This window comes from Entelurus aequoreus, linkage group LG03, assembly GCF_033978785.1.
Source record: "Entelurus aequoreus isolate RoL-2023_Sb linkage group LG03, RoL_Eaeq_v1.1, whole genome shotgun sequence".
NCBI classification, from domain to species: domain Eukaryota; kingdom Metazoa; phylum Chordata; class Actinopteri; order Syngnathiformes; family Syngnathidae; genus Entelurus; species Entelurus aequoreus.
In genome coordinates, this window is record NC_084733.1 from 10048962 (window position 1) to 10074167 (window position 25206).

The 25206-nt window shown below is 40.6% G+C and overlaps 1 protein-coding gene across 2 annotated transcripts in view; it reads left to right on the forward strand.

Moving 5' to 3' along the window:
- LOC133646108 (peroxidasin-like) overlaps positions 1–24685 on the forward strand; it is a 108825-nt gene extending 84140 nt beyond the window's left edge. For both annotated transcript variants that reach the window (XM_062041128.1, XM_062041129.1), the window contains 10 exons: positions 2108–2216; positions 5953–6110; positions 7762–8768; positions 8881–9377; positions 9457–9591; positions 9747–9955; positions 12361–12472; positions 12554–12686; positions 16640–16753; positions 22933–24685. In XM_062041128.1, coding sequence (XP_061897112.1) covers positions 2108–2216; positions 5953–6110; positions 7762–8768; positions 8881–9377; positions 9457–9591; positions 9747–9955; positions 12361–12472; positions 12554–12686; positions 16640–16753; positions 22933–23064 — 2606 coding nt within the window. In that variant the 3' untranslated portion in view covers positions 23065–24685. The remainder of the gene's footprint in view (positions 1–2107; positions 2217–5952; positions 6111–7761; positions 8769–8880; positions 9378–9456; positions 9592–9746; positions 9956–12360; positions 12473–12553; positions 12687–16639; positions 16754–22932) is intronic.
- Positions 24686–25206: the final 521 nt, after the last annotated feature.

Consider the following 25206-nt stretch of genomic DNA (forward strand, 5'->3'; position numbering starts at 1 on the left):
TGTATTGTCTGTAGAATCTTGAGGACAAAAATGAATGTATTACATCTTGGAAAAAGGCTGTAACAACAAAATGTGGAAAAAGTGAAGCACTGTGAATACTTTCCGGCTGAACTGTACATCTTAAATTAATTTTCCTTTTAGTTAACACATTTTACTTTCAAATAAAGTTTCAGGGAGCTGCCTGTGAAATTAAAATGTGTCTAAATGTGACAGAATCAATATTTATTTAATAACATGACAAAAAGAAATAAAATACATCATACTCACAGGAGATGTATTTACAGACCAAATCTACCAATTGCCAGCAGTATAGTTTGCAGTGCTCTTTAAAGGGTTCATATAACTTTGTTTCTCTATTTAAAACACGTCCTTATAGTCTACATAACATGTTATTTTGTTTTTTGGTAAAAATTTTGCATATATTATGTTTTACATACCATCTTCAGGCCACTTTCTGACCGTGTCAGTTCGAAGCCCTACTACAACCAAAGCCCCCTTTGACTGCATCTCCAGCCCGTCAGCCATGTTGTAGTTTTAAGCACTTATATATCGAGTCTACTGACAGATATAATTTACAACTATACGCTACTTTGTATTACAAATGGCAACAGCTGAGGATGCATATGCATGTACGAGCCAGTCTGCCCCACAACAAGAGCGTAGAGGAAAAACGAAGGAACTTAGTGACTACAATGCAGGACTAAAATGGTGGACTCATGCAAAGCTCTTCGAGTAAACAGGGTCCTGATTTTTATCAATTATATTATATACCATATATATCTGCTGAAGTAAGTAAGGCAAAATACGTCACAAGCAACTCAAATTCCAAATGGCTCATTTGTATCAAGTATGAAGGAAGGCAAGATTAGGGCTCCCGATAGGGAAACGCTGGAAATATCACTCTACAACTGAAATATAGTACAATTAAAATACGAGGATGATTCCAATTAATTAAAATAAAATGATAACATTTTAAAAATTGCTAATTAAGGGCAGCACGGTGGAAGAGGGGTTAGTGCGTCTGCCTCACAATACGAAGGTCCTGAGTAGTTGTGAGTTCAATCCCGGCCTCGGGATCTTTCTGTGTGGAGTTTGCATGTTCTCCCCATGACTGCGTGGGTTCCCTCCGGGTACACCGGCTTCCTCCCACCTCCAAAGACATGCACCTGGGAATAGGTTGATTGGCAACACTAAATTGGCCCTAGTGTGTGAATGTGAGTGTGAATGTTGTCTGTCTATCTGTGTTGGCCCTGCGATGAGGTGGTGACTTGTCCAGGGTGTACCCCGCCTTCCGCCCGATTGTAGCTGAGATAGGCTCCAGCGCGCCCCCCGCGACCCCGAAGGGATTAAGCGGTAGAAAATGGATGGATGGATGGATGGAAATAGTAAATAAATGTTAATTTAAAAAGGTAATTAAATTGATGCGTATTGATTTAAAGCTAGTAAACACCAGATAAATGTTGAATACAAAAGATAAAATAATAAAAAATTCAAAAACAAATTCAAAAAGTAAAATATCATTTAAACGCCAAGTTAAAAAGGTAGTTATTCAACTTGTTTTTAACATTTCCAACATTCTCTGCAGCCCTTAGGCCCTCTAGCAGACTATTCTACAATTGGACGGTGTAATACTGGAACGATGCCTCCCCGTGGGTGTATGTCCAGACTTTGAGAATGGTCAGGAGGCCAGTGCTGCAGGACCTCAGGGACCGCAAGGGCTCATATGATAAAAACAGCTACGGAAACATAAGAAGGCAGACAAGAAACTTACGACAAAGTGAAGATAATAAACCTTTTTAGTTTTTCTTGCCTGACTAGAAGAACCTAATTCAATAATAATACATATTAAACCTCTTTATGTTGGGAATAGAATAATACAATTTAATGTAACAAATAATATAATTTAATTTGTAAATTTAGGTCTGTGCTTCTGATTGTTTAAACCAATAGAGAAGGCCTTGTTGGCCCTGATGCTCCACTAATTGTTTGTGGGGTTTTTTATTTTTCTGATTGTCAATTTGCTTGCAATATGTGAGTTTCTAGCACACATTAACACCAATCATGCTTTGTCCTCTCTCCACTGCCTCTTTCTGTCTTGCAACAACAGTTCCAGCAGTGAGCAGAGAAGGCGACACCTTTGTGAGCACATCCATAGAGCAGGCCATCCGTAATGTAGACAGCGCCATCGAGTCTACAAGGAGACGTCTGTTTGATGGGTAAGATGGGAGAGACTCATGTAGTGCGCTTCTCTCGACAGAACTTTAAGTACACCTGCATCTCATAAGACTCTGTGTACAAAGCCTGTATCTGAAAATGTACTTTTACAAATTGACACCTTAAAACAGGGGTCCCCAAACTACGGCCCAGCATCCAAAATCCGGCCCACGGGAAGTCCTAAGTTAAAAAAAAAAGTGTTTTAATTTTAAAAAATTGTATTTATTTTTTTAAATTTTTATTTGTATTTATTTTATTTTATCTTTCCTTTCTAATCCATTGTATACCGCTTGTTACTCTCGGTGTCTCCTAGCCGCTCAGGCAAATCATATTGTCTAAAAATAAATTTTCCCATCGATAACGTGACAATGTTAAATGTCGATGAACATCAACGTTAATTGATGTTAAATGACAAAACGGATTAACTCGCTGGAATATAAAGACAATGTATATATGTATGTATATATATATATATATAAATATAAATATATATATATATATATATATATATATATATATATATATATATATATATATATATATATATATATATATATATATATATATATATACAGCCCGGCCCCCGGGCAATTTTTTTTAACCCAATGCGGTCCCCGAGTCAAAAAGTTTGGGGACCCCTGCCTTAAAAGCTATTTATGTTTATTTTTATTGTGGTGGTGGCCTGTTGGCCTGCTTGGCTTAAAACTGCTGTGTATCCTGGTTATATACTGATTATTGAAGGTTTGAATATTAGAAACACCTCAGTATGATACTTTAAATGGAGACATGTATTATTATAATTGCGACATTTATGGTCAGAAAAGCTGTAATTTGGGAAAAAAAATATTTTACCTATAAATAATAATATATATATATTTTTTGTATTTCCTCTTAACTGGTCACGTGTTAAAAAATAGATTTTAAAGATGAGTTGCATGTCCTTATTTTGAGTCATAATTAGAGTAACATTTTAGCGTATAGTCTCTTCTTCCAAAATTCAAACAGATTCAGTCAGTTTAATCACAATCAAGGTTACCGCTTTACTTATCTGGCCGACATTATCTACTGTGGGGATGATAAAGAAGAAGCCATCTTCGTCACTGTTGGCAGGTTCAATGGAGTTCATAAGTGTTTCCATCCTGTTGAAAGATTTGGTAAGCAGTTGTGTTGATCTTGGCATGCACATATGGTGCTGCACTCGGCCTACACATACACACGCCATGCAAAGGACAAACACGTAAACACAAGGAACAGAAAAGCACATTGAGCACAAAACACTAAGCTAAAACGACACAAGGGGATTTCCAGTTGTTGAACAGGCTGCTGGCTCTTTTAAATGAAAAACATAATGTCACAAGAAAACAATTGAGGAAAACCAGTGGCCTTCTCTGCTTGTTATATTTTTATTTTGCATGTCTTATTTTTCTGTCCTGTTTTCGAAAAGCCTGTCAAAGATAAATGTCTGATTTCAAACAGAAATTCATCATCATCAATTATGAAGAACATCCATACATTTGTTTAGTCGGCCATGCAAACTAAATGATGTTAGCGTGCTTAGAAAAGCAGAAACTCGATTGGCGTTTTGATAGAGGCAGAAACCAGTGACAGGTTCATACCTGGTGAGGCACTGGCATTTTTTACTTTATTTGTAAAAGTCCTCTATTCTCTTTTAGTTGTAAAACTGTGTCAGTTCATTTGTGATATTGTTTTGCACTAGGTTTCCACCTACTGTAGATGTGCTTTGTTGTAGAAAGATGGCAGCGATACGTACCTACTAGCTCACGTACACCCCAACCCATTAATGGCGTGAAAGGGACACTGCACTCTTCTCTGTATGATTTATTTGTATTTTATTGTCTAAACAATCCCACTTACATTAAATATATTACACAGGCTGTGGAAAGTCATGATGTAAATGTTTCTGCAAACTAAACATTATATTGGCGACATAATGACAGAAACGACCGTGTGTCCTCAGCACCCTCAGCCCTTAGCGCTAAGGGATTATTTTTCTCATCATGACCTCACCTGCTTCCTGGCAGAAACCTGCAACCATTTTATTGTTTTAAGTAAGCCTCTCCCAACTGCACAGCCCTGTTTTATGAACATCACCAGATAAATTATATGCTGTACAGTTATTGCTGCATCCATCACCGTGCATCTGATAAACATTATAACATTCACAAGACTGTTAAACATGTGTTTCATACCCAACTGACTTGTCAAAGGAGGTTATGTTGGATTTGGATTCCACTCATTTTATATTAGATTAGATTAGTTTATTTCAAAAGGGACAATGCAATTTCATAAAACACATGACTACACATGGTTAAAAAAGCCAGAATTAGCCAGAAGGCTAGTTTTCATCTGTTGTCCCCTGGCCATGATGTAAAAAAGGCAGTAAAATTACAATTTAAAAGAAATAGAAAAGAAAGAGAGAGAGAAAAAATAAAAGCACACAATACATATACAATATGATAAAAAATAAAATACAACATCACAACATAACATTTATCTTAGCATCAAAACAGGCTCTCTTTTAGTGCTGGCAGCTGTAGGCATTGATAAGCCACATTTTAAAAAAATTTGTGAAGGCCTTGTAAGTTGTGACCAGTTTAACCTCCTCAGGTACTGAGTTCCACACATTTGCGCTCCTTACTGACCAGGCCGACTTACTGAAAGTGCTCCTGCGCAGAGGAATATAACAGTCACCTCTGACAGAGCCTCGAGTGACACGCTCACGGCTGTTTCTTTGGCTGATGAACTCTGCCAGGGGATCTGGAGCCAATTCATGCAGTACTTTATAGGTAAATTTTAAGTCTGCAAATGTGTGAAGGCTGTCCCAGTTTAAAATACTGTATTTTTTTAGAATGGCACAGTGATGATAGTGCCTAGATTTTTTATCCATAACTTTAATTGCTTGTTTGTACAAGATTTCCAATGTTTTATTTTTAACTCTGACCAGCCTGAGACCAGCTGGTAAGGCAATAGTTGAAGTGGCTGAAAATCCATCCATTCATCCATTTTCTACCGCTCGTCCCTTTCGGGATTGCGGGGTGCTGGAGCCTGGCCGAAAATCATCGAATGCAAATACAATTTTGCAGCTTCAGTTGACATTTCATTTCGAATTGCACGAAAATTTGCGAGACTAAACTTGATTATTTTACACAATTTGCCAATATGTGCTTTAAAGGAAAGCTCTGAATCTGTTATTAACCCAATATATTTATATTGGCTGACAATTTGTATTCTTTCTCCTTTAATATGTATGTCGGGGTCAGATGATACTTTTTTTGTTTCAGTTACATACATGCTTACAATTTTCGAAAGGTTTAGCTGCATACAACACTCCTGCAACCAAGTTGTAACATTGGACATTCCATCCACGGACCGGTACCGGGCCACTGATATAGAGGCTAAATAAAAGGGGGCCTAATATTGACCCCTGAGGGACTCCGGAGGTTAGTCTAAGAGAGTCAGATCTGCAGTTAACTGATACAGATTGTGTTGGCTCATACAGATACGATTCAATACAGCTTACAGCACTTTGAGAGAAGTTAAATTTTGAGAGCTTGATAAGGAGAACAGAATGATTATTTATATCAATACATGCTTATTAAAAAGATGCATTTTGTGTGCTACATTGCTCAACAAATATATACAGTAATGTCATGCTTAGCCACACTCTTATTTCCCATTGACTCCTGTCTCCATCCTCTCCCATGTCTTTCCCTCTAGTCAGCCCCGTACCCCAGGAGAGCTGCTTGCTCTTTTTCGCTATCCACGGGACCCATATACGGTAGAGCAGGCTCGAGCTGGCGAGATCTTCGAGCAGACTTTGCTTCTCATCCAGAACCACGTCAACCAGGGTCTCATGGTCGACACCAACGGCACTGGTGAGTCTGATAACTGAAGAAACTGCAGTAATTATACTTTTTTCATCATTAAACAATATTTTCCATCGCTCTTGTTTTTTCCGTACAGAAACAAACATGCACGCGTCAGCAGGCGCGACCATAAAAAAATATAGCTTCAGAGAAACAAGACAGGATTTATTTTTTTGAAATAGTTCCAAAAATCTTTAGAATTAATAAAGCTGGAGTGTGGTAACATGTTTCTGTGTACCTGCTCATGTAGGAGTTGTGGGTAACAAACTCGCAGATTGGTATGCAAAGCAAGCAACAACTAAAACTGAAATAAACATGGAGATTCAGTGTTTCCCATAAACTGACAAGATACCTGGGGCGGTGGGGGCGTGGCTATGGGCGTGGTCACCATGACATCATCGAGTAATTTGCATAATTTACTACAATGATATGATTTTCTCTAAATAGGCTCAAAAAATGTATACTTACTAATTAATAATAACAGTTTTGTTTTAAACGTCCATCCATCCATTTTACAATATAATTACAACACTTTATATACATATTTATATACAGATTTGAACAAAAAGTTATTCACTGAAATATATTTATTAATTGTGGTTCTTACAAAAAATATATCTTATAAAATATAAAAGCTAAAATGTCTCTTAAAGCTCTGCCCCTTTAATTAGTGCATACTAAATAATTTAACTTTAGCCTACTACTACAACCATATTATTTACCAGCAACATAAAGTGAAACAGAGGCAGAGGTGTCCTGTCACAGTCAGTAACAAATAAACAGAAAACAGTAGTGGTCAAATACAAATAAGGCAACAAGAGAAGTATCCTACACTTCTCTTTTGTAAAGTAAATCTGAACAGCCTATATGGGCATCTACATCAACTATATGATTTGCCTGAGAAGCTGGACAGGACAAAAAAAAAAAAAAAATTTTTAAAAAGGCGGGCAATAGCAATAGGAGAGACTATTCATCCCTGAACATCATGGAGTTCATGTAGGCTTTATGATGCAGTTACATTATATCAACTATCATAGACAGCTTTAGGAAACTCTTCATTTAACATAATGTCGTTTTTTACTGCTTCAACACAGCTCAATCAACACAGAAAAAGGTAAAGGGAAATAACTTAGTTGTTAACTGTAGGTCAATAATGCTTGTCTTTTTCTCAGACAGACACGCACACACACACACACCGCACAGTGAACTAACGTTACGCTAAAAGCTAATTAGCCTTCACCTTAAGGACTGCGAGCGAGCTGAGCTGCCGCTTATGTTTCTAGAATGTCAACGGGCTCATAGGGATGTTACTAGTAGTTGAGTTGTAGGGGACTGGGAGGTGTTTATTATAATTCGGGGAGAGTCCTGCCTTATGCTTACCTGCTAAACACCTATCTGCTCACCCCACATTGTCTCCCACAATGTTATTCCTTTCTTCAACAGCGTTGATTACAATTACATGAAAAATTATTATTACCAATTATACAAAGTAGACAATGACATCATGTAAACACTGACATAGATAATAATACAAACAACATTTTGTGTTTTTATGAAAACCACTTAATACACATACAGAGACTTTATAAAGGGAACGATTTTTCAATAATTGACATAATGGTCATTCGATCTCCTTGTGTGTTTTTTTCTGTTGCCACAGAGTTTCGATACAACGACTTGGTATCCCCACACTTTCTTGACGTGATCGCCAATCTGTCGGGCTGCACAGCCCACCGCCGTTTCAACAACTGCTCTGACATTTGCTTCCACCAGAAGTACCGCACTCATGACGGCACTTGCAACAACCTTCAGCACCCCATGTGGGGCGCCTCACTCACCCATTTCGAGCGACTGCTGAAATCTGTCTACGATAACGGTTTTAATCTGCCAAGGGGCGCCACTGAGCAGGCACACAATGGCTACAGGCTGCCACTGCCGAGGCTGGTGTCCACCACCATGATTGGAACAGAGACCATCACACCAGATGACCAGTACACCCACATGCTAATGCAGTGGGGTCAGTTTCTGGACCATGACCTGGACTCCACTGTGGCGGCCCTCAGCCAGTCGCGGTTCTCAGATGGCCAGCTGTGCACTCAGGTGTGCACCAATGACCCGCCCTGCTTTCCCATCCAGTTCCCTCCCAACGATCCACGGCAGCTACAAAGCAGAGCTCGCTGCATGTTTTTTGTGCGCTCCAGCCCAGTGTGCGGCAGCGGAATGACATCCCTCCTCATGAACAGCGTGTATCCAAGAGAGCAAATTAACCAGCTCACTTCTTACATCGACGCCTCAAACGTATACGGTAATTCACGCCATGAATCTGAGGAGATCCGAGATCTGGCCAGTCAAAGGGGTTTACTCCGACAAGGGATTATCCAGCGCACAGGGAAGCCACTACTCCCTTTTGCCACTGGACCACCCACCGAGTGTATGAGGGATGAGAACGAGAGTCCAATTCCGTGCTTCTTGGCTGGAGACCACCGTGCCAACGAGCAGCTGGGTCTGACCGCCATGCACACCGTGTGGTTCAGGGAACACAACCGCATAGCCACAGAGCTCCTGAGGCTAAACCCCCACTGGGACGGAGACACCATTTACCATGAGGCCAGAAAGATAGTGGGAGCGCAAATGCAACACATCACATATAGTCACTGGTTGCCAAAGGTAACGCTTCCTTTCTTATGCTGTTGTTAAGCTTAACCCAGTTGAAGTTAAAACAAGAATGCAGTATCTGATACCAATAGCACAGTTAATGATACCAATTTCTGTCTTTTAGATCCTTGGTGAGGCAGGCATGAAGATGATTGGGCCGTACACAGGTTATGACCCCAATATTAACGCGGGCATCCTCAATTCTTTCGCCACTGCGGCGTTCCGCTTCGGGCACACCCTCATTAACCCGATACTCTACAGGTTGGATGGGGACTTCCAGCCCATCCCCCAGGGTCACATCTCCCTCCACCGGGCCTTCTTCTCCCCCTTTCGCATCGTGAACGAGGGTGGCATTGACCCACTGCTCCGCGGGCTCTTTGGTGTGGCGGGTAAAATGCGAGTCTCCTCGCAGCTACTCAATACAGAGCTGACCGAGAGATTGTTTTCTATGGCCCACGCTGTAGCGTTGGACCTGGCAGCTATGAACATACAGCGAGGAAGAGATCACGGCATACCGCCATATAATGATTACAGGACCTTCTGTAACCTGTCATTGGCTCAAACCTTTGAGGATTTGAGAAACGAGATTAAGAATCCCAACGTCAGAGAAAAATTGCAAAGGTGATTTTTTCAGACCTTATAGACTTTTAATGGAACCCCCGAAATGTGCAGGTTTAACATGTTCCCCTACATGTGGTAGGTTGTATGGCACGCCGCTGAACGTCGACCTGTTCCCTGCCCTGATGGCTGAAGACCTGGTCCCTGGCAGTAGACTAGGACCTACCCTCATGTGTCTGCTGGCATCTCAGTTCAAGCGCCTACGAAATGGAGACAGGTACACAGAATATTGTTTTTAAAAATATAAAAGAAATAGGTGGTACGCTATGAGATGCATATGGGAGCTCAAACTGTACTGCTGGGTGAAAACCGTGTTTAAGTTAGAATTTCTATGTCTAACAGTTCCCCTTTATGTTCCTTATTTTTGTACAGATTCTGGTATGAAAACCCGGGTGTGTTTACTCCTGCCCAGCTAACTCAGTTAAAGCAGGCCTCTTTGTCGCGGTTGATGTGCGACAACGGAGATAACATCACACGAGTCCAGCACGATGTCTTCAGGGTGGCTGAGGTGCCACATGGCTATGGCAGCTGCAATGAGGTCCCACAAATTGACCTGCGCATGTGGCAAGACTGCTGCGAAGGTAGCAAATCACACTTGTTTCAAATAAAAGTAACATTTATTCATGTAGAGCCATATTTAAATTACAGTACACTGTCTGCACTTATTTGTTCCAGTTACAGTAAGTAGGGAAAGTATTCAGACCCCTTTAAATTTTTCATTCTTTGTTTATTGTGTATTTTATTTCCCATAATGTACACTCAGTATGCCATATTGACAGGAAAAAATGTATTCAAATGTAATAAAAATTACAATAAATAACAAAACTCACATGTACACAAGTATTCAGACCCTTTGCTCAATACTTTGTTGATGTACTTTTGGCAGCAATTACAGCCTTAAGTTGTTTTGAATATGACAGCACAAGCTTGGCACACCTATCTTTGGGCAGTTTCACCCATTCCTCTTTGCAGCACCCCTCAAGCCCCATCAGGTTAGATGGGAAGCGTTGGTTTTCATCCAGGATGTCTCTGTACAATGCTGCATTCATCTTAGTCTAGCCAGGGAGGTGACCAAGAAGCCGATGGTCAATCTGTCAAAGCTACATCATTCCTCTGTGGAGAGAGGAGAACCTTCACGAAGGACAACCATCTCTGCAGCAATCCACCAATCAGGCCTGTATTAGATAGTGGCCAGACTGAAGCCATTTCTTCGTTAAAAAGCTTGCCAAAATGCACCTGAAAGATTCTCAGTTCATGACAAACAAAATTCTCTGTCTGATGAGACAAAGATTGAACTCTTTGGCGTGAATGCCAGGCATCATGTTTGGAGGAAACAAAGCACCGCTCATCACCAGACCAATACCATCCCTACAGTGAAGCATAATGGTGGCAGCATCATGCTGTGGAGATGGTTTTCAGCAGCTTGAACTGGGAGATTAATCAGTATAGAGGGAAAAATAAATGCAGCAATATACAGAGACATCCTGGATAAAAACCAAGGATTCCCATCCAATCTGATGGAGCTTGAGAGGTGCTGCAAAGAGGAATAGGCAAAACTGCCCAAAGATAGGTGTGTCAAGCTTGTGGCATCGCATTCAAAAAGACTTGAGGCTGTAATTGCTGCCAAAGGTGCATCACCAAATTATTGAGGAAAGGGTCTGAATTCTTGTGTACATGAGATTTTTGAGTTTTTGTTTTTAATAGATTTGCAAATATTTCTATATTTGTTTTTTCTGTCAAGTATTCTGAGTGTACCTTTAATAAAAAATAAAATCAACTTCTTTGATTTTAGCAAATGGCTGCAATGAAACAAAGAGTGAAAAAAATGTAAGTGGTAATACTTTCCTTCCCCTCTGTATATATATACTGTACATCTCTAAAAAGAAAATAATAGCAAAGCCACTAGTTGCAAGTCATGTTGGAACTTGTACAGGTTGTTTGTTTGACCGCCACCTGTCCTGGAAATAGAAAAAAAACACCAAAAAAACTTTCACATATGGGTTTGATACTAAAAATGTTGAAATAATGATTTTAAACTGAATTTATACATATATATATTCTCTAAAAGGTAAAAATTAATCACGTGTACTTTTCAACCACTAAAACACATTTTTGTCTTTCGGAATGCAAGTAAATAACAAATAATTTTACATCTTAGTAGATGTTTTTCAATAAATAGTTTATTCAAAAAAATCCATGGATAACACTAATTTATATTTTTAGCAATAAATGTAAAATTTTGGTTAAAGAGCTTTTTCTACATTATGGTGTATTAACCTTCACATTTTGTGTGTACTATAAGGGGCATCTCAACAAAGACACTTTCTTTTACTGCACATTCATGTTATCATGGTTCTGACCTGCGGCGTGTTGCTATGTTAGCAAACATGCAGAAGACGTTACGACTTTTTATGGGCATTTTAGACCTGCAGTGAACTACCTTGAAACCACTTTTATTTTATTTTTTTTAACCACAGAATGTGCTCTCATTTGATGAGGCTGCACTTACTCAGCTCAAGATGCAGAAAGATGCATACTTAAATAAGTTTTGATTTCATTTTAGAAATACTTTAATTAATTTATTGTATATGAAAAAAACAAAAGTCATTTACAAGACACCAAAACGCATCCGTTGAAATTTCTGACCGTCCAAAATATTGACACACGTATATAGGACGGAGGATTCTCGTCTGTCTGTGCAGCATGAGCACTGATCCTGCAGCCGTGTGTGGAACTGTCAGTTTGGGATAGGACGCAATCCACTTTGAACATATATAGTAGATCAACTTTGCGTGTTTTATCAGGTTTGCATGCATTTTAGTACATGCAAATCTTTAGTAAATCAGGCGCTATATGTATTAATTTACAGGGTGCTTTCAGGACCACGAAACATGGAAGTCCTTAAAATGAGGACCACCTGTAGGTCAAAATATATAAAACGTTCCTTACATAACTGTGATTGTTTTGTTGTTTTTGACACCACCAGATTGCAGAACGAAGGGTCAGTTCAACGCATTGTCATACCACTTTAGGGGGCGCAGGTCAGCAGAGCACAGCTATAAAGACAGCAAAGCCATTGACAGCAGCAAAGAAAACAGGTAACCCAGCGGGGCAAAGTATTACAAAATGCTATTTTACTAATCATCAGCTCAGTTTGGTATTGTTTGCACATTTTGCAGCCCTGTGGAAGAAGCCAAAGAAAGCCTTCTCAATGTTACTGTGACTTCCAAGAAAAGCACTGAACCTTCAATCAATGACTTCCAGGACTTTGTCTTTGACATGCAGAAGACGATCACAAGTTTACGAAAACAGGCAAGTGTCTGTATTCATTCACATGCTGTATGCTAGGTGCTCACTGTAGTTAGAAGTCAAGCTTTAAAGTTCGGAAACCAAGCACCCTACATCAATCCCAGTCACTCTGTCATTTTGCCCTGTGTTTGAAATGTTTTCAAAGTTTTAGTTACTTTCCGCTGCTTTGCGCCTGAAATACGCTGTGAGAAGTATGCAAAATGCATCAAACCACATAAATGTCAGAATACAGAAATACTTTCATGACTATGCCATAATACTACAATAACACAAATGAGTTTAACCTTTGGTACAAGGAGAACAGCTGATTCAATTACATCTTGATATGCGGCATGGCACCAATCAGTGTCAGTACTGTCCCGCTTATATCGAATAACTCATCAAGTCCTGTTCTACCATTAATTTTTTTATTACAAGGGCTGTCAAAAATAAAGGTAAACGCACGTGATTAATAACAAAAAATATCAGCACCCCATGTCAAGTATAAACGCAGATTATTCATGCACTTTATTCTGAGCGCACTTGCTCCTTTACCTGAATGTCAGTGCAAAGATGAGTAAAGAAACTCCGACTGGTGTGATCGCTGTCAAATTTCACTTAAAGATAAAACCCTGATTGAACTTTAGAAAATACTATTAGCATTTGTGTGAAAATAACGGGGTCTTTTTTTAAATTATGAAAAGCGAGTAATAACCTGTGATAAATCATGATGAATCCACATTCAAACATGTAATTAATCATGATTATTCTAAATGTAAATGTTTAATCTGAAGAAAAAAGTATATTAATAATTTGACAGCACTAATTATTATTAAAAAGTGTCCGATTAAGTAGAAAATTTGATATCCACAGGGGTCAATACTGTGCATGAAAATGGTTCCGAATATGTCAACATAAATGTAGAACAGTTCATGGCTTCACTATCACAGGTTATTATTGATTTATTTGTGCCCCAAATTAAGCATTTTCATGCATAAAAATGGCTTAATGAACTAAAAATACAGTAGTATTGACTACGAGAGGAGACCAAACCAATCAAAGCACGCTGCTTAGTATCGTGTCAACTGATTGGCTCAGCTTCAGGAAGCATTCAGTCCCGCCTTAACGAGTGTAGAGGTGATTATTTGAGTGTTGTTTCATGTCTACAGATCTCTCATAATGTTTAAAAAACATATTTTGAAGTTTTTTTAATGCTCTAGCTATGAAATTATTAAAAACCTGGAACCAGGTCTTCCTTAACAGAAGGCAATACGTGAAGCTTGATGAAAATACGTCTGCAGAGCTAAATATATCTTGTGGAGTACCCCAGGTATCAATACTGGGGCCCAAAAATGTTCAATCTCTATATAAATTACATCTGTAAAGTTACAAAGTACTAAAAGTTAGTACTATTTGCAGATGACACTACTGTTTTGTTTAGGAGAGAACACACAGAAGCTAATACAAATAATAACAGAAGAAATTAACAAATTAAAGAGATGGTTTGACAAAATCAGATTATCTTTGAATCTCAGTAAAACTAAAATATTGCTTTTCGGTAACAGTAGAAGAGAAGGTCAAACACTAATCCAAATAAACAGAATCGACAATGAAAGAGTAAAAGAAATCATATGTTGGGGTGTAATAATAGACTCAACATGGGGGGGGGGCACCAAGCCTCTTCCATGTCATCTTTGCCAGTGTCGGGTCCTAAATGGCTGTCAAAGTGTACCAACTTGCCCATAATACCTACTCAGACGTCTTCTGTCCAGGTGAGATGCATGATTTATGATCTAGAACAGGGGTCACCAACGGGGTGCCCGCGGGCACAAGGTAGCCCGTATGGACCAGATGAGTAGCCCGCCGGCCTGTTCTACAAATAGCTCAAATAGCAGCACTTACCAGTGAGCTGCCTCTATTTTTTAAATTGTATTTATTTACTAGCAAGCTGGTCTCGCTTTGCCCGACATTTTTAATTCTAAGAGAGACAAAACTCAAATAGAATTTGAAAATCCAAGAAAATATTTTAAAGACTTGGTCTTCACTTGTTTAAATAAATTCATTCATTTTTTTACTTTGCTTCTTATAACTTTCAGAAAGACAATTTTAGAGAAAAAATACAACCTTAAAAATGATTTTAGGATTTTTAAACACATATACCTTTTTACCTTTTAAATTCCTTCCTCTTCTTTCCTGACAATTTAAATCAATGTTCAAGTAAATGTATTGTTTTTATTGTAAAGAATAATAAATACATTTTAATTTAATTCTTCATTTTAGCTTCTGTTTTTTCGACAAAGAATATTTGTGAAATATTTCTTCAAACTTATTATGATTAAAATTCAAAAAAAATATTCTGGCAAATCTAGAAAATCTGTAGAATCAAATTAAATCTTATTTCAAAGTCTTTTGAATTTCTTTTAAAATTTTTGTTCTGGAAAATCTAGAAGAAATAATGATTTGTCTTTGTTAGAAATATAGCTTGGTCCAATTTGTTATATATTCTAACAAAGTGCAGATTGGATTTTAACCTATTTAATCAAAATTCTAAAATTATCTTAATCAGGAAAAATTACTAATGATGTTCCATAAATTCTTTTTTTAAGTTTGTGTCTTCTTTTTTTCGGTTGAATTTTGAATTTTAAAGAGTCGAAATTGAAGATAAACTATGTTTCAAAATGTAATTGTCATTTTTTTCGTGTTTTCTCCTCTTTTAAACCGTTCAATTAAGTGTAAATATCATTAATTATTAATAATAACATAGAGTTAAAGGTAAATTGAGCAAATTGGCTATTTCTGGCAATTTATTTAAGTGTGTATCAAACTGGTAGCCCTTCGCATTAATCACTACCCAAGAAGTAGCTCTTGCTTTCAAAAAGGTTGGTGACCCCTGATCTAGAATAAACTTACAGGGAGCAGGGGAGTGAGGAAGCAGCAGACCACTCGATGATGTAAACATAGGGACACAGGGAAGTGATCACGCCGCTATAAATAGTTTGTCTGCGTTAGCGCTTATAATAACAATATCACTAATACTTGGTCAGGAAATGTAAATGGAGTATTGTTGGCGGTTTTTGAATGGATTTTATGGGTGAAATAGAGGAACTCCCATTGGCTGCGCTGTGAGCATACTTTTATTTAGGTTTATTTACAAGTTAGAATGCATAAAAAAAATATCCATCCGTCATCATGTCTTTCATAATGATTGTGAACGACAGGCAAAATTCCGAAAGAGGTGCAGTTTCCCTTTAAGACCTTTATAGCATGTCAGTATGTGGAATTAAATTATGTAATGGATTAAATACTAATATAACTATATAATAATATCATATTTCGTGTGATACGAAAAGAGGTAGGATTAAATAAACTCTGCTTCTTCATATTGCTTTTCGGACATGCTATAATGAGAAACTTGAAATATGTTATGTCCCATATTGTAATTGTATGCATGTTTGAAATAAACAAACACCAGAACCAAACCATAACCAATTAACTGTTATGAACAAGGGTTCACTGTATTAACTTCCTCATTGCCACAAAGCAGCATAACAACTAGTCACACACACGCAGCAATTAAAAAGTCCACACAGTGACCTTGTGTTCACTGCAAAATAAACTTCAAAATAAAAGCATGTCAGTACTAACCTGGATCTTACTCCCTTTTTCTGCATTGCTAGACACCGGAAGAAAGATTAGTGCATTTACGAAAGCTTAATTGTCATTTTAGTTAATATATAGAAGTCAATTACAGCAGCAGCTGTTAGATAAGAATAGAAAATATGGTAATATTGGTGAAATGACAATGAAAATCTGCCTTTTAATGGTGTCTACAAAGCAACGTCGCTCGACAACAGCTTATGTCGCCATCAGTCAGATTTAGTACGTTCCACTGTATTTACAGTGTCACATTACAGTGAGGAGAACACAAGATGGAGTTGAGATTTGTACAATAATTCTCTGTCTGTCGCATTCTCCAGATTAAACGACTGGAAGCCCGTCTGAGCAAGACTGGCTGCACTGACAGTAATGAGCGTGTGCGCACAGTTGGAGAGCAGTGGAAAGAGGATCCATGCACACAATGTGAATGCAAGGTAGGTTGAACATATGTTGTTGTGATTATACTTTTATGATCACATAGAACTAGAATGTCTCTTAGTACGGTGCAGACCTCAATGGGCAACAAGATGGACATTCTGTTGGATGGACTTTGATTCCTTAGTGACACAAGCTGTGTATTTGACGCTTTATGTTAACTGAAATTGATTCTTTCGTCTGCAGGTTGCTGTATAAGTACTGTAGGCAGCTCATGACATTCTTCGTGAATTTGACATTTGTTTTTTATATTCCCCACCCAATTTTTAAAAAATTATTATTTCAGTAATGTCGCGTTTTAGCTGCGTTTCAGTATTTCTCCCATGCAGCAGTGTGACATAAAAGTGAAAATGATTATAAAACGCTTAGAGGAAAATAAACGGGAACCGCACATTTAGGCTCCCTTTTTCTTGACTATCGCTATCGGCATTAAAGATAAAATACTATCATAATAAAGTATTATTGTTCATTAAAGCTAGAGTGGCCATTGATTCAGTGTCGTTACAAGATTAGTGGGAAAAGAGGAGATTATCCTTTGATTAGCCTGAGACAATATTTTAAGAAGGTAGAAATGCCTGAAAGGGGAACTTCACAATTCCTATGTAATACATTGTAAGTCTGAGGTGGCTAACAATGAAGCTAATTATTAAAATCGATTTAATTGGTGCTAGGACCCCCAAAACAGCAAATTTTTAACATGTCAATCAATCAATCAATCAATGTTTATTTATATAGCCCTAAATCACAAGTGTCTCAAAGGGCTGCACAAGCCACAACGACATCCTCGGTACAGAGCCCACATAAGGGCAAGGAAAAACTCACCCCAGTGGGACGTCATGTGAATGACTATGAGAAACCTTGGAGAGGACCGCATATGTGGGTAACCCCCCCCTCTAGGGGAGACCGAAAGCAATGGATGTCGAGTTGGTCTGACATAATATTGTGAAGATCCAGTCCATAGTGGATCCAACATATCAGCGAAAGTCCAGTCCACAGTGGATCCAACATAATAGTGAGAGTCCAGTCCATAGTGGGGCCAGCAGGAACCATCCCGAGCGGAGACGGGTCAGCAGCGCAGAGATGTCCCCAACCGATGCACAGGCAAGCGGTCCACCCCGGGTCCCGACTCTGGACAGCCAGCACTTCATCCATGGCCACCGGACCTGTGTCCCCCCCTCCACAAGGGAGAGGGTGGCAGAGGAGAAAAGAAAAGAAACGGCAGATCAACTGGTCTAAAAAGGGGGTCTATTTAAAGGCTAGAGTATACAAATGAGTTTTAAGATGGGACTTAAATGCTTCTACTGAGGTAGCATCTCTAACTGTTACCGGGAGGGCATTCCATAGTACTGGAGCCCGAATAGAAAACGCTCTATAGCCCGCAGACTTTTTTTGGGCTCTGGGAATCACTAATAAGCCGGAGTTCTTTGAACACAGATTTCTTGCCGGGACATATGGTACAATACAATCGGCAAGATAGGCTGGAGCTAGACCGTGTAGTATTTTATATGTAAGTAGTACAACCTTAAAGTCACATCTTAAGTGCACAGGAAGCCAGTGCAGGTGAGCCAGTATAGGCGTAATATGATCAAACTTTCTTGTTCTTGTCAAAAGTCTAGCAGCCGCATTTTGTACCAACTGTAATCTTTTAATGCTAGACATAGGGAGACCCGAAAATAATACGTTACAGTAATCGAGACGAGACGTAACAAACGCATGAATAATGATCTCAGCGTCGCTAGTGGACAAAATGGAACGAATTTTAGCGATATTACGGAGATGAAAGAAGGCCGCTTTAGTAACACTCTTAATGTGTGACTCAAACGAGAGAGTTGGGTCGAAGATAATACCCAGATTCTTTACCGAGTAATGTAACATGCTTTTTTTAAATATTAACTTTTAGATAGAAAATATATATACTAGGAGTGTAAAAAATTATCGGTACAAACCGATAACCGATTTTAACTTTAGAGATATAAATACATCGTTTGGCGAGCCGCTGGATCGATCTATATATAGTATGCCCGGTTGGAAAGTCATTAATTGGTTGCTTTTAGATCTACTACGAAATATGGCCGCTCTAATCTTGCAAGATTTCTGTGATAATAGTTTACAAACAATGCACCGGCGAATATTAAATCTTAAGTGTGGTTAATATTAATCGTTAGTTGCAGCCCTAATACATATATATAGTTATACAGTATATATATATATTATTATATCTACCTATTTATATATATCTGTATATATAAATTGGCCCTAGTGTGTGAATGTGAGTGTGAATGTTGTCTGTCTATCTGTGTTGGCCCTGCGAGGTGGCGACTTGTCCAGGGTGTACCCCGCCTTCCGCCGAATGCAGCTGAGCTAGACTCCAGCACCCCCCGCGACCCCAAAAGGGACAAGCGGTAGAAAATGGATGGATGTATATATAATGAGCTGGTGCGTGAGGTGGAGAAGTTCCGGCTCATGGGACTCTGGCAGCAGCGGAAAGGTACTGACGGGTCAAGCAGCGTGCCGTTTTGGCCGTCGCAGGGGCAAAAACTCGGACATAAGAGGAGTTTGGGGAATGCATGGAAAACAACTTCTGGATGGTTTCGAAGCGATTCTGGGCCACCATCCGCCACCCCAGGAGGGGGAGGCAGTGCACTATCCACACCGTGTATGGTGTGGATGTGTGCTGCTGACCTCGACTAGGCGTGTTGTGGCTCAGTGGAGGTAACACTTCAAAGACCTCCTCAATCCTCCACCTACACATCTTCCTATGAGGAAGCAGTGCCTGGGGAATCTGTGGTGGGCACTCTCATTTTTGGGGCTGAGATAGTTAAAAAGCTCCTCTGTAGCAGGGCCCCTGGGGGTGGATGAGACCCGCCCGGAGTTCCTTAAGGCTCTAGATGCTATGGAGCTGTCTTGGTTGATGAGACTCTGCAGCATTGCGTGAACATTTGGGGCGGTGCCTCTGGATTGGCAAATCTCTCTTTAAGAAAGAGAACCGGAGGGTGTGCTCCAACTATTGTGGGATCACACTCCTTAGCCTTCTGGAGAGGAGGCTATAGTCCAACCTCGGATTCAGGAGGAGTATTGTGGTTTTCGTCCTGATCAAAGAACTGTGGACCCGCTCTATACTCTCGGGTCCTCAAGGGTGCATGGGAGTTTGCCCAACCAGTCTACATATGCTTTGTGGGCTTGGAGAAGTGTCCCTCGGGAATTCATGTGGGAAGTGCTCAGAGAGTATGAGGTACCTGACCGCCTTATAGTGGCGGTCCACTCCCTGTATGATCAGTGTCAGAGCTTGGTACGCATTGCCAGCAGTAAATCAGACCCGTTTCCAGTGAGGGTTTGACTCCGCCAGGGCTTTCTATTATCACCAGTTCTGTTCATAACTTTTATGGACAGAATTTCTAGGCGCAGTCAGGGTGTTGAGGGGATCCGGTTTGGTGGCTGCAGGATTGGGTCTCTGCTTTTTGCAGATGATGTGGTCCTGATGGCCTCATCTGGCCTAGATATTCAGCTCTCACTGGATCGGTTCGAGTGTCAAGCAACTGGGATGAAAATCAGCACCTTTACGTCCTAGTCCATGGTTCTCGCCCGGAAAAGGGTGGAATGTCATTTCCGAGTTGGGGAGTAGATCTTGCCGAAAGTGAAGAAGCTCAAGTACCTCGCAGTCTTGTTCACGAGTGAGGGAAGAGTGGATCGGGAGATCAACCAGCGGGTCAGTGTGGCATCTGCAGTGATGCGGAGCCTGTATTGATCCGTCGTGGTGAAGAAGGAGCTTGGCCGGAATTTAAAAAACGCTGAATTTACCGGTCGATCTACGTTCCAGGGCAGCATGGAGTAACAAGGGTTAGTGCGTGTCCTGGGTTCGATCCTGGGCTCGGGATCTTCCTGTGTAGAGTTTGCATGTTCGTGACTGCATGGGTTCCCTCCGGGTACTCCGGCTTCCTCCCACCTCACATGCACCCGGGGATAGGTTGATTGGCGACACTAAATTGGCCCTAGTGTGTGAATGTGAATGTTGTCTGTTAAAAACCTGGGCGAAAACCACAATACTCCTCCTGAATCTGAGTTTGGACTGTCTGTCTATTTGTGTTGGCCATGCGATGAGGTGGCGAATTGGCCAGGGTGTACCCCGCTTTCCGCCCGAATGCAGCTGAGATAGGCTGCAGCATTCCCCGCGACCCCAATAGGGATAAGCGGTACAAAATGGATGGATGCATGGATGGATCTATGTTCCCATCCTCATCTATGGACATGAGCTTTGGGGTTATGACCGAAAGGACAAGATCACGGGTACAAGCCGCAAATCTGTTGTGTAGGACTAGATGTTACAATCCCTTAATGCATACTTGAGACACCTATGCGACTCTGAGGGATGGTCAAGTGAGTGAAGGCATCCTCTGGGTTATCAAGTGGGCGCCCCCCTTCCTCAGTGTTTAGCTGATAGGCCCACGACACCTCCAGAGGGTTCAGTAGTGAGTCCCAGCGTCCCAGGATCACTCCCTAGATGCCATCAACTCACTTGAAAGCCCAGGTGGAGTCCCTTCGCTTGACCCACAGCCATTGACTCCCCTTTTCAGCGGCTTTGGAGAGGTCTTTCACTGCCTGTCGGTGGGCCTTCCCTCGCACTCCCATTTCCCTGAGGAGCCTGGATGTTGAGGTGGTCACGAACCCTCTGCAACCTACTTCCACTGGGCGTACCCTTGCTTTCCAGCCTTGTTGTTGCGCATCGGCTGCAAGCTCAGTGTACCTCAACTTCTTGCGCTCGTAGGCCTCCTCCATTGCACTCTCCCAGGGCACCGTGAGCTCTATGATGCACACGAGCCTGAGCGAAGCTGCCCACAGAACAAGATCTGGCCACACGTTGGTGGACGCAATCTCAACTGGGAAGCAGAGTCTCTGGCCCAGATCTGCCAGCAGTTTCCGGTCCAGTGCCCCGCCTAGCTGTCCAGTGTCTGGTCTTGTGGGGGTGAGGTTGGCTTGACCCTCGCCCTCCCGGACAAATGTTGTTGCTTGCCAACGGGACGACGGAGGAGGAAGGGCATTGACACTTGTCCGTCGTGCAAGACACTTTAGCACCTGGTTGTGCCGCCAGGTGTAACGGCCTCTGGTGAGGCTGGTGTTGCAGCCCACCAGGATGTGCTTCAGTGTTGCTGGACTCGGACATAGAGGGCACGTGGTGTCTTCACCATACCACTGGCTGAGGTTTTTTGGAGAAGGCAGGACATCGTAAAAATTAGTTTCATCCGTCAGTTGGTGGGGCTCTCCCTTAGAGATAGGGTGAGAAGCTCTGTCATTCGGGAGGAGCTCACAGTAAAGTTGCGGTTCCTCCACATCGAGAAGAGCCAGATAAGGTGGTTAGGGCATCTAGTCAGGATGCTCTTTGGGGAAGTGTTTAAGGCACGTCTGGCCGGTAGGAGGCAACAGGGAAGACCCAGGAGACGTTGGAGGGACTATGTCTCCCAACTGGCCTGGGAACGCCTCCAGATTCCCTGGGAAGAGGTGGATGAAGTGGCTGAGGAGAAGGAAGTCTGCGCTTCTCTACTTAGGCTGCTTCCCGACCCGACTCCGGATAAGCGGAAGAAAATGGATGGATGGATAGATAGTGATGTAGATAGATATTGTTGGCGACACCGAGTCGTCACAATAATCCTTTAAATAAAGCTCATCATGCAGTAAATTGAATGATGCAGACTGGATACTGGATACTTACAAATACGCTATAATTATTTGCTACTTGTTTGTGTGTTTTAGACTGCAATATTGTTAAACTAAGGACACTTATCACATATGTCTAGCTTGTGTGCTATTGTGTGCTTAGAAGTTGTGTAGCTGCTAGCTCCTCGTAGCCTATAACCCAACATGTTTACCTTTTGTTAATGACATGACTAAAATACAAGATAAAACCAACTTTGTGTGTTTATTAGAGGACATGCAGATGTTAACTGGCTGTAAAGTAAACATGCTACAAGACTGCTTGTGTCGAAAAGTTTAGGTGCAAGTCGATATCATCCGATAATAATTGTTTTTTTCTGATATCTGATCGGGACACTCCTAGGTAATCACTACTTTGATACATCAGTTTTTTCATACTGGTTATTGTTCTGCAAGAAATCTTTGTGGTGACCACAGGGACTCTTTCATCCGGTCTAATCTAATAAGGAATGTCCTTTCTTTGTCCTCCCAGGACGCCAGGGTCACCTGCTTTGTGGAGTCTTGTCTGCCAGCCCAGTGCAAACAGCCTGTCAGGCTAAAAGGCGCCTGCTGCCCCGTGTGCCTGAACGCAGCCAAGGGGCCAAAAGCAGACCGCAGCCATTAATGAGCCTCAGGACCTGCCCACTATCACACGCTTGTGTCTGAAACAGTCAGACAGCCACCGAGAGGAGGAGACTCACGAAGCCCACCAGTAGCCTGGAAACACACAATAGCCTCATTTTTTTTCCATTTTTGAACAGGGGGAGATGGTTCTGTTCTTCTTTGTTTTTGTTGCCTCCTCCAGGACTAAAAGGATTCTTCTCTGATCTGGAGGACGGATGAACGCTCCCTGAGGCCTTTGCAACAATTTAGGCTGCCCGACCCCCTTTTGGTCTGTCGCCATCAACCTGCAGGAAAGGGAAGTCGATTGAGAGGAGGCAGCCATTTTTGTTTGTTCACAAACGTTTCTCAGGTTAGATATGCCAAAAAAACAAACAAAAAAACGGTGCTATTTTACCCTTAAAATGAATTAATCACTTAATACCTTCAAAGTATTGTCTTGTATATGAAAAAGCAACATATATCCATTTTTATCACTATTGAGATCACTTTATTCAATGTCAATGACTTTTTATAAATAGTTAGGTCTTTTATTCTAAGGTGCTTTATAACAATGCATTTTTAATACAAACAATGTGAAGCCCTATGGAAAATTCCAATGAAAGAAAAATGTCTACTGATTTCTGATGGTCGTCATGTTGTGAACTTTGTCCCCAGTAAGAGCCAACGTCCTCTGCAGTAGACATTTGTTTGTGGTTTATTTCTTTAATCAGAAAAAAAATAGCCCTGTTATACATGTCCACTGCAGTGGACGACCGCTGTAGTATTTAGTTTTTAAGTCCGCACTACTCATAACTGAAGGACTGCATTGATTTACTGCTGGGCCTGCAGCGCTGGATCACAAAGTCTATGCGTTCAATTGCCATGAACCGTGTGATCATGTTCACTTCAAAAGGGCGCATTGCCCCCTTTTTTAGTAGAGAATTGCCCCGCTAGTGTTTTCTTTGCCAAACTTTGTTGAAAGTTACGTCATTAAGCCGAGCACGCTGCGCAGGGCAAGGCTTCTTTAACCCTCTGACCCTCATTCCACGTAATGGAAGCCATATGCGAGGTGGGAAGGGATTTAGTGACAATCAAAACACGTTGCGCATGCAATGAGATGGATACTTCTTGTATGGAGCATACACAACATGCACACACTTTTAGCGTTCTTCCTCATTGTGTTCTGTAAGCGGTGACGTCCAAAGCAAGCATCTGTCATTAAAGCAATATAATACTGTCTGGAATGTTCCATTCAGGACGGGTTTTTACATGAAACTGTGTTTACAGTTGTGTATTTGCTTGCTCTCTCTGCTTGTACCACAAACACGTCCTCTGATGTGTGCTAGTTTAAGTTTAAAAGCTCTGGGAGGTTTCTGTTACCTGGGATAAATGTGTTTTTTTTGGAGTGTTTCTTTTTGTTTGTTTGTTTTACAGTAACCTGCCCTTTTTCCCCCTCTTAAAAAGTGTCAATAGAATGCAAGACTGAACATGCCTTACCAACACTGTCCCTTTTACGAGTGATCAACGGGGCTCCACTAGTTAGTACCTATCATGACATTTGTATTGTATGTTTGCCAAAGAATGGTTTGCACTGTAATCTATGCCTCTCAACAGTAATAATAATAATTAAAAAAATAAGCCACTTTTGAGTTCTATACTGGGTTTTTTTTAGCACCTGCAAGGCTCATGAAGTTTTTCAAAAATCTGTTTAAATTACGCTTCATAGACCTTGATAAAATCCCAGTTGAACGTTTTTATTGGTTTAAAAAGTGTAACAATTACAGTACTAACTCAACTTACAAGCTTAATTGGTTCCGTAATGGAGCTCTTAACTCAAAACAACAATGCCTTTTAAAACATTTTGGATAAGAAATTTAGCAATAAACAATACAATAAATGTACTACTAACAACTAAATTAGTTTAATAAAGTAATGTAATAATAAAGTTGAGTATTTACCCTGGGTAGATAACTTTTATGGTATCTCCTTTCAGCTGCTTCTCCATCAGTCACACCATCAACAGCTTTTCCATATTTTCATGGATAAATATCCGCCGTTTAGATATTATTTTAATATTCTGGGCTGGCGTAGGACTTATTCTGCTTTAGAATGGTGCACACTAGCAGTGATACGCCCAAATTGTTTTGCCCAGTCATTTTTTTAA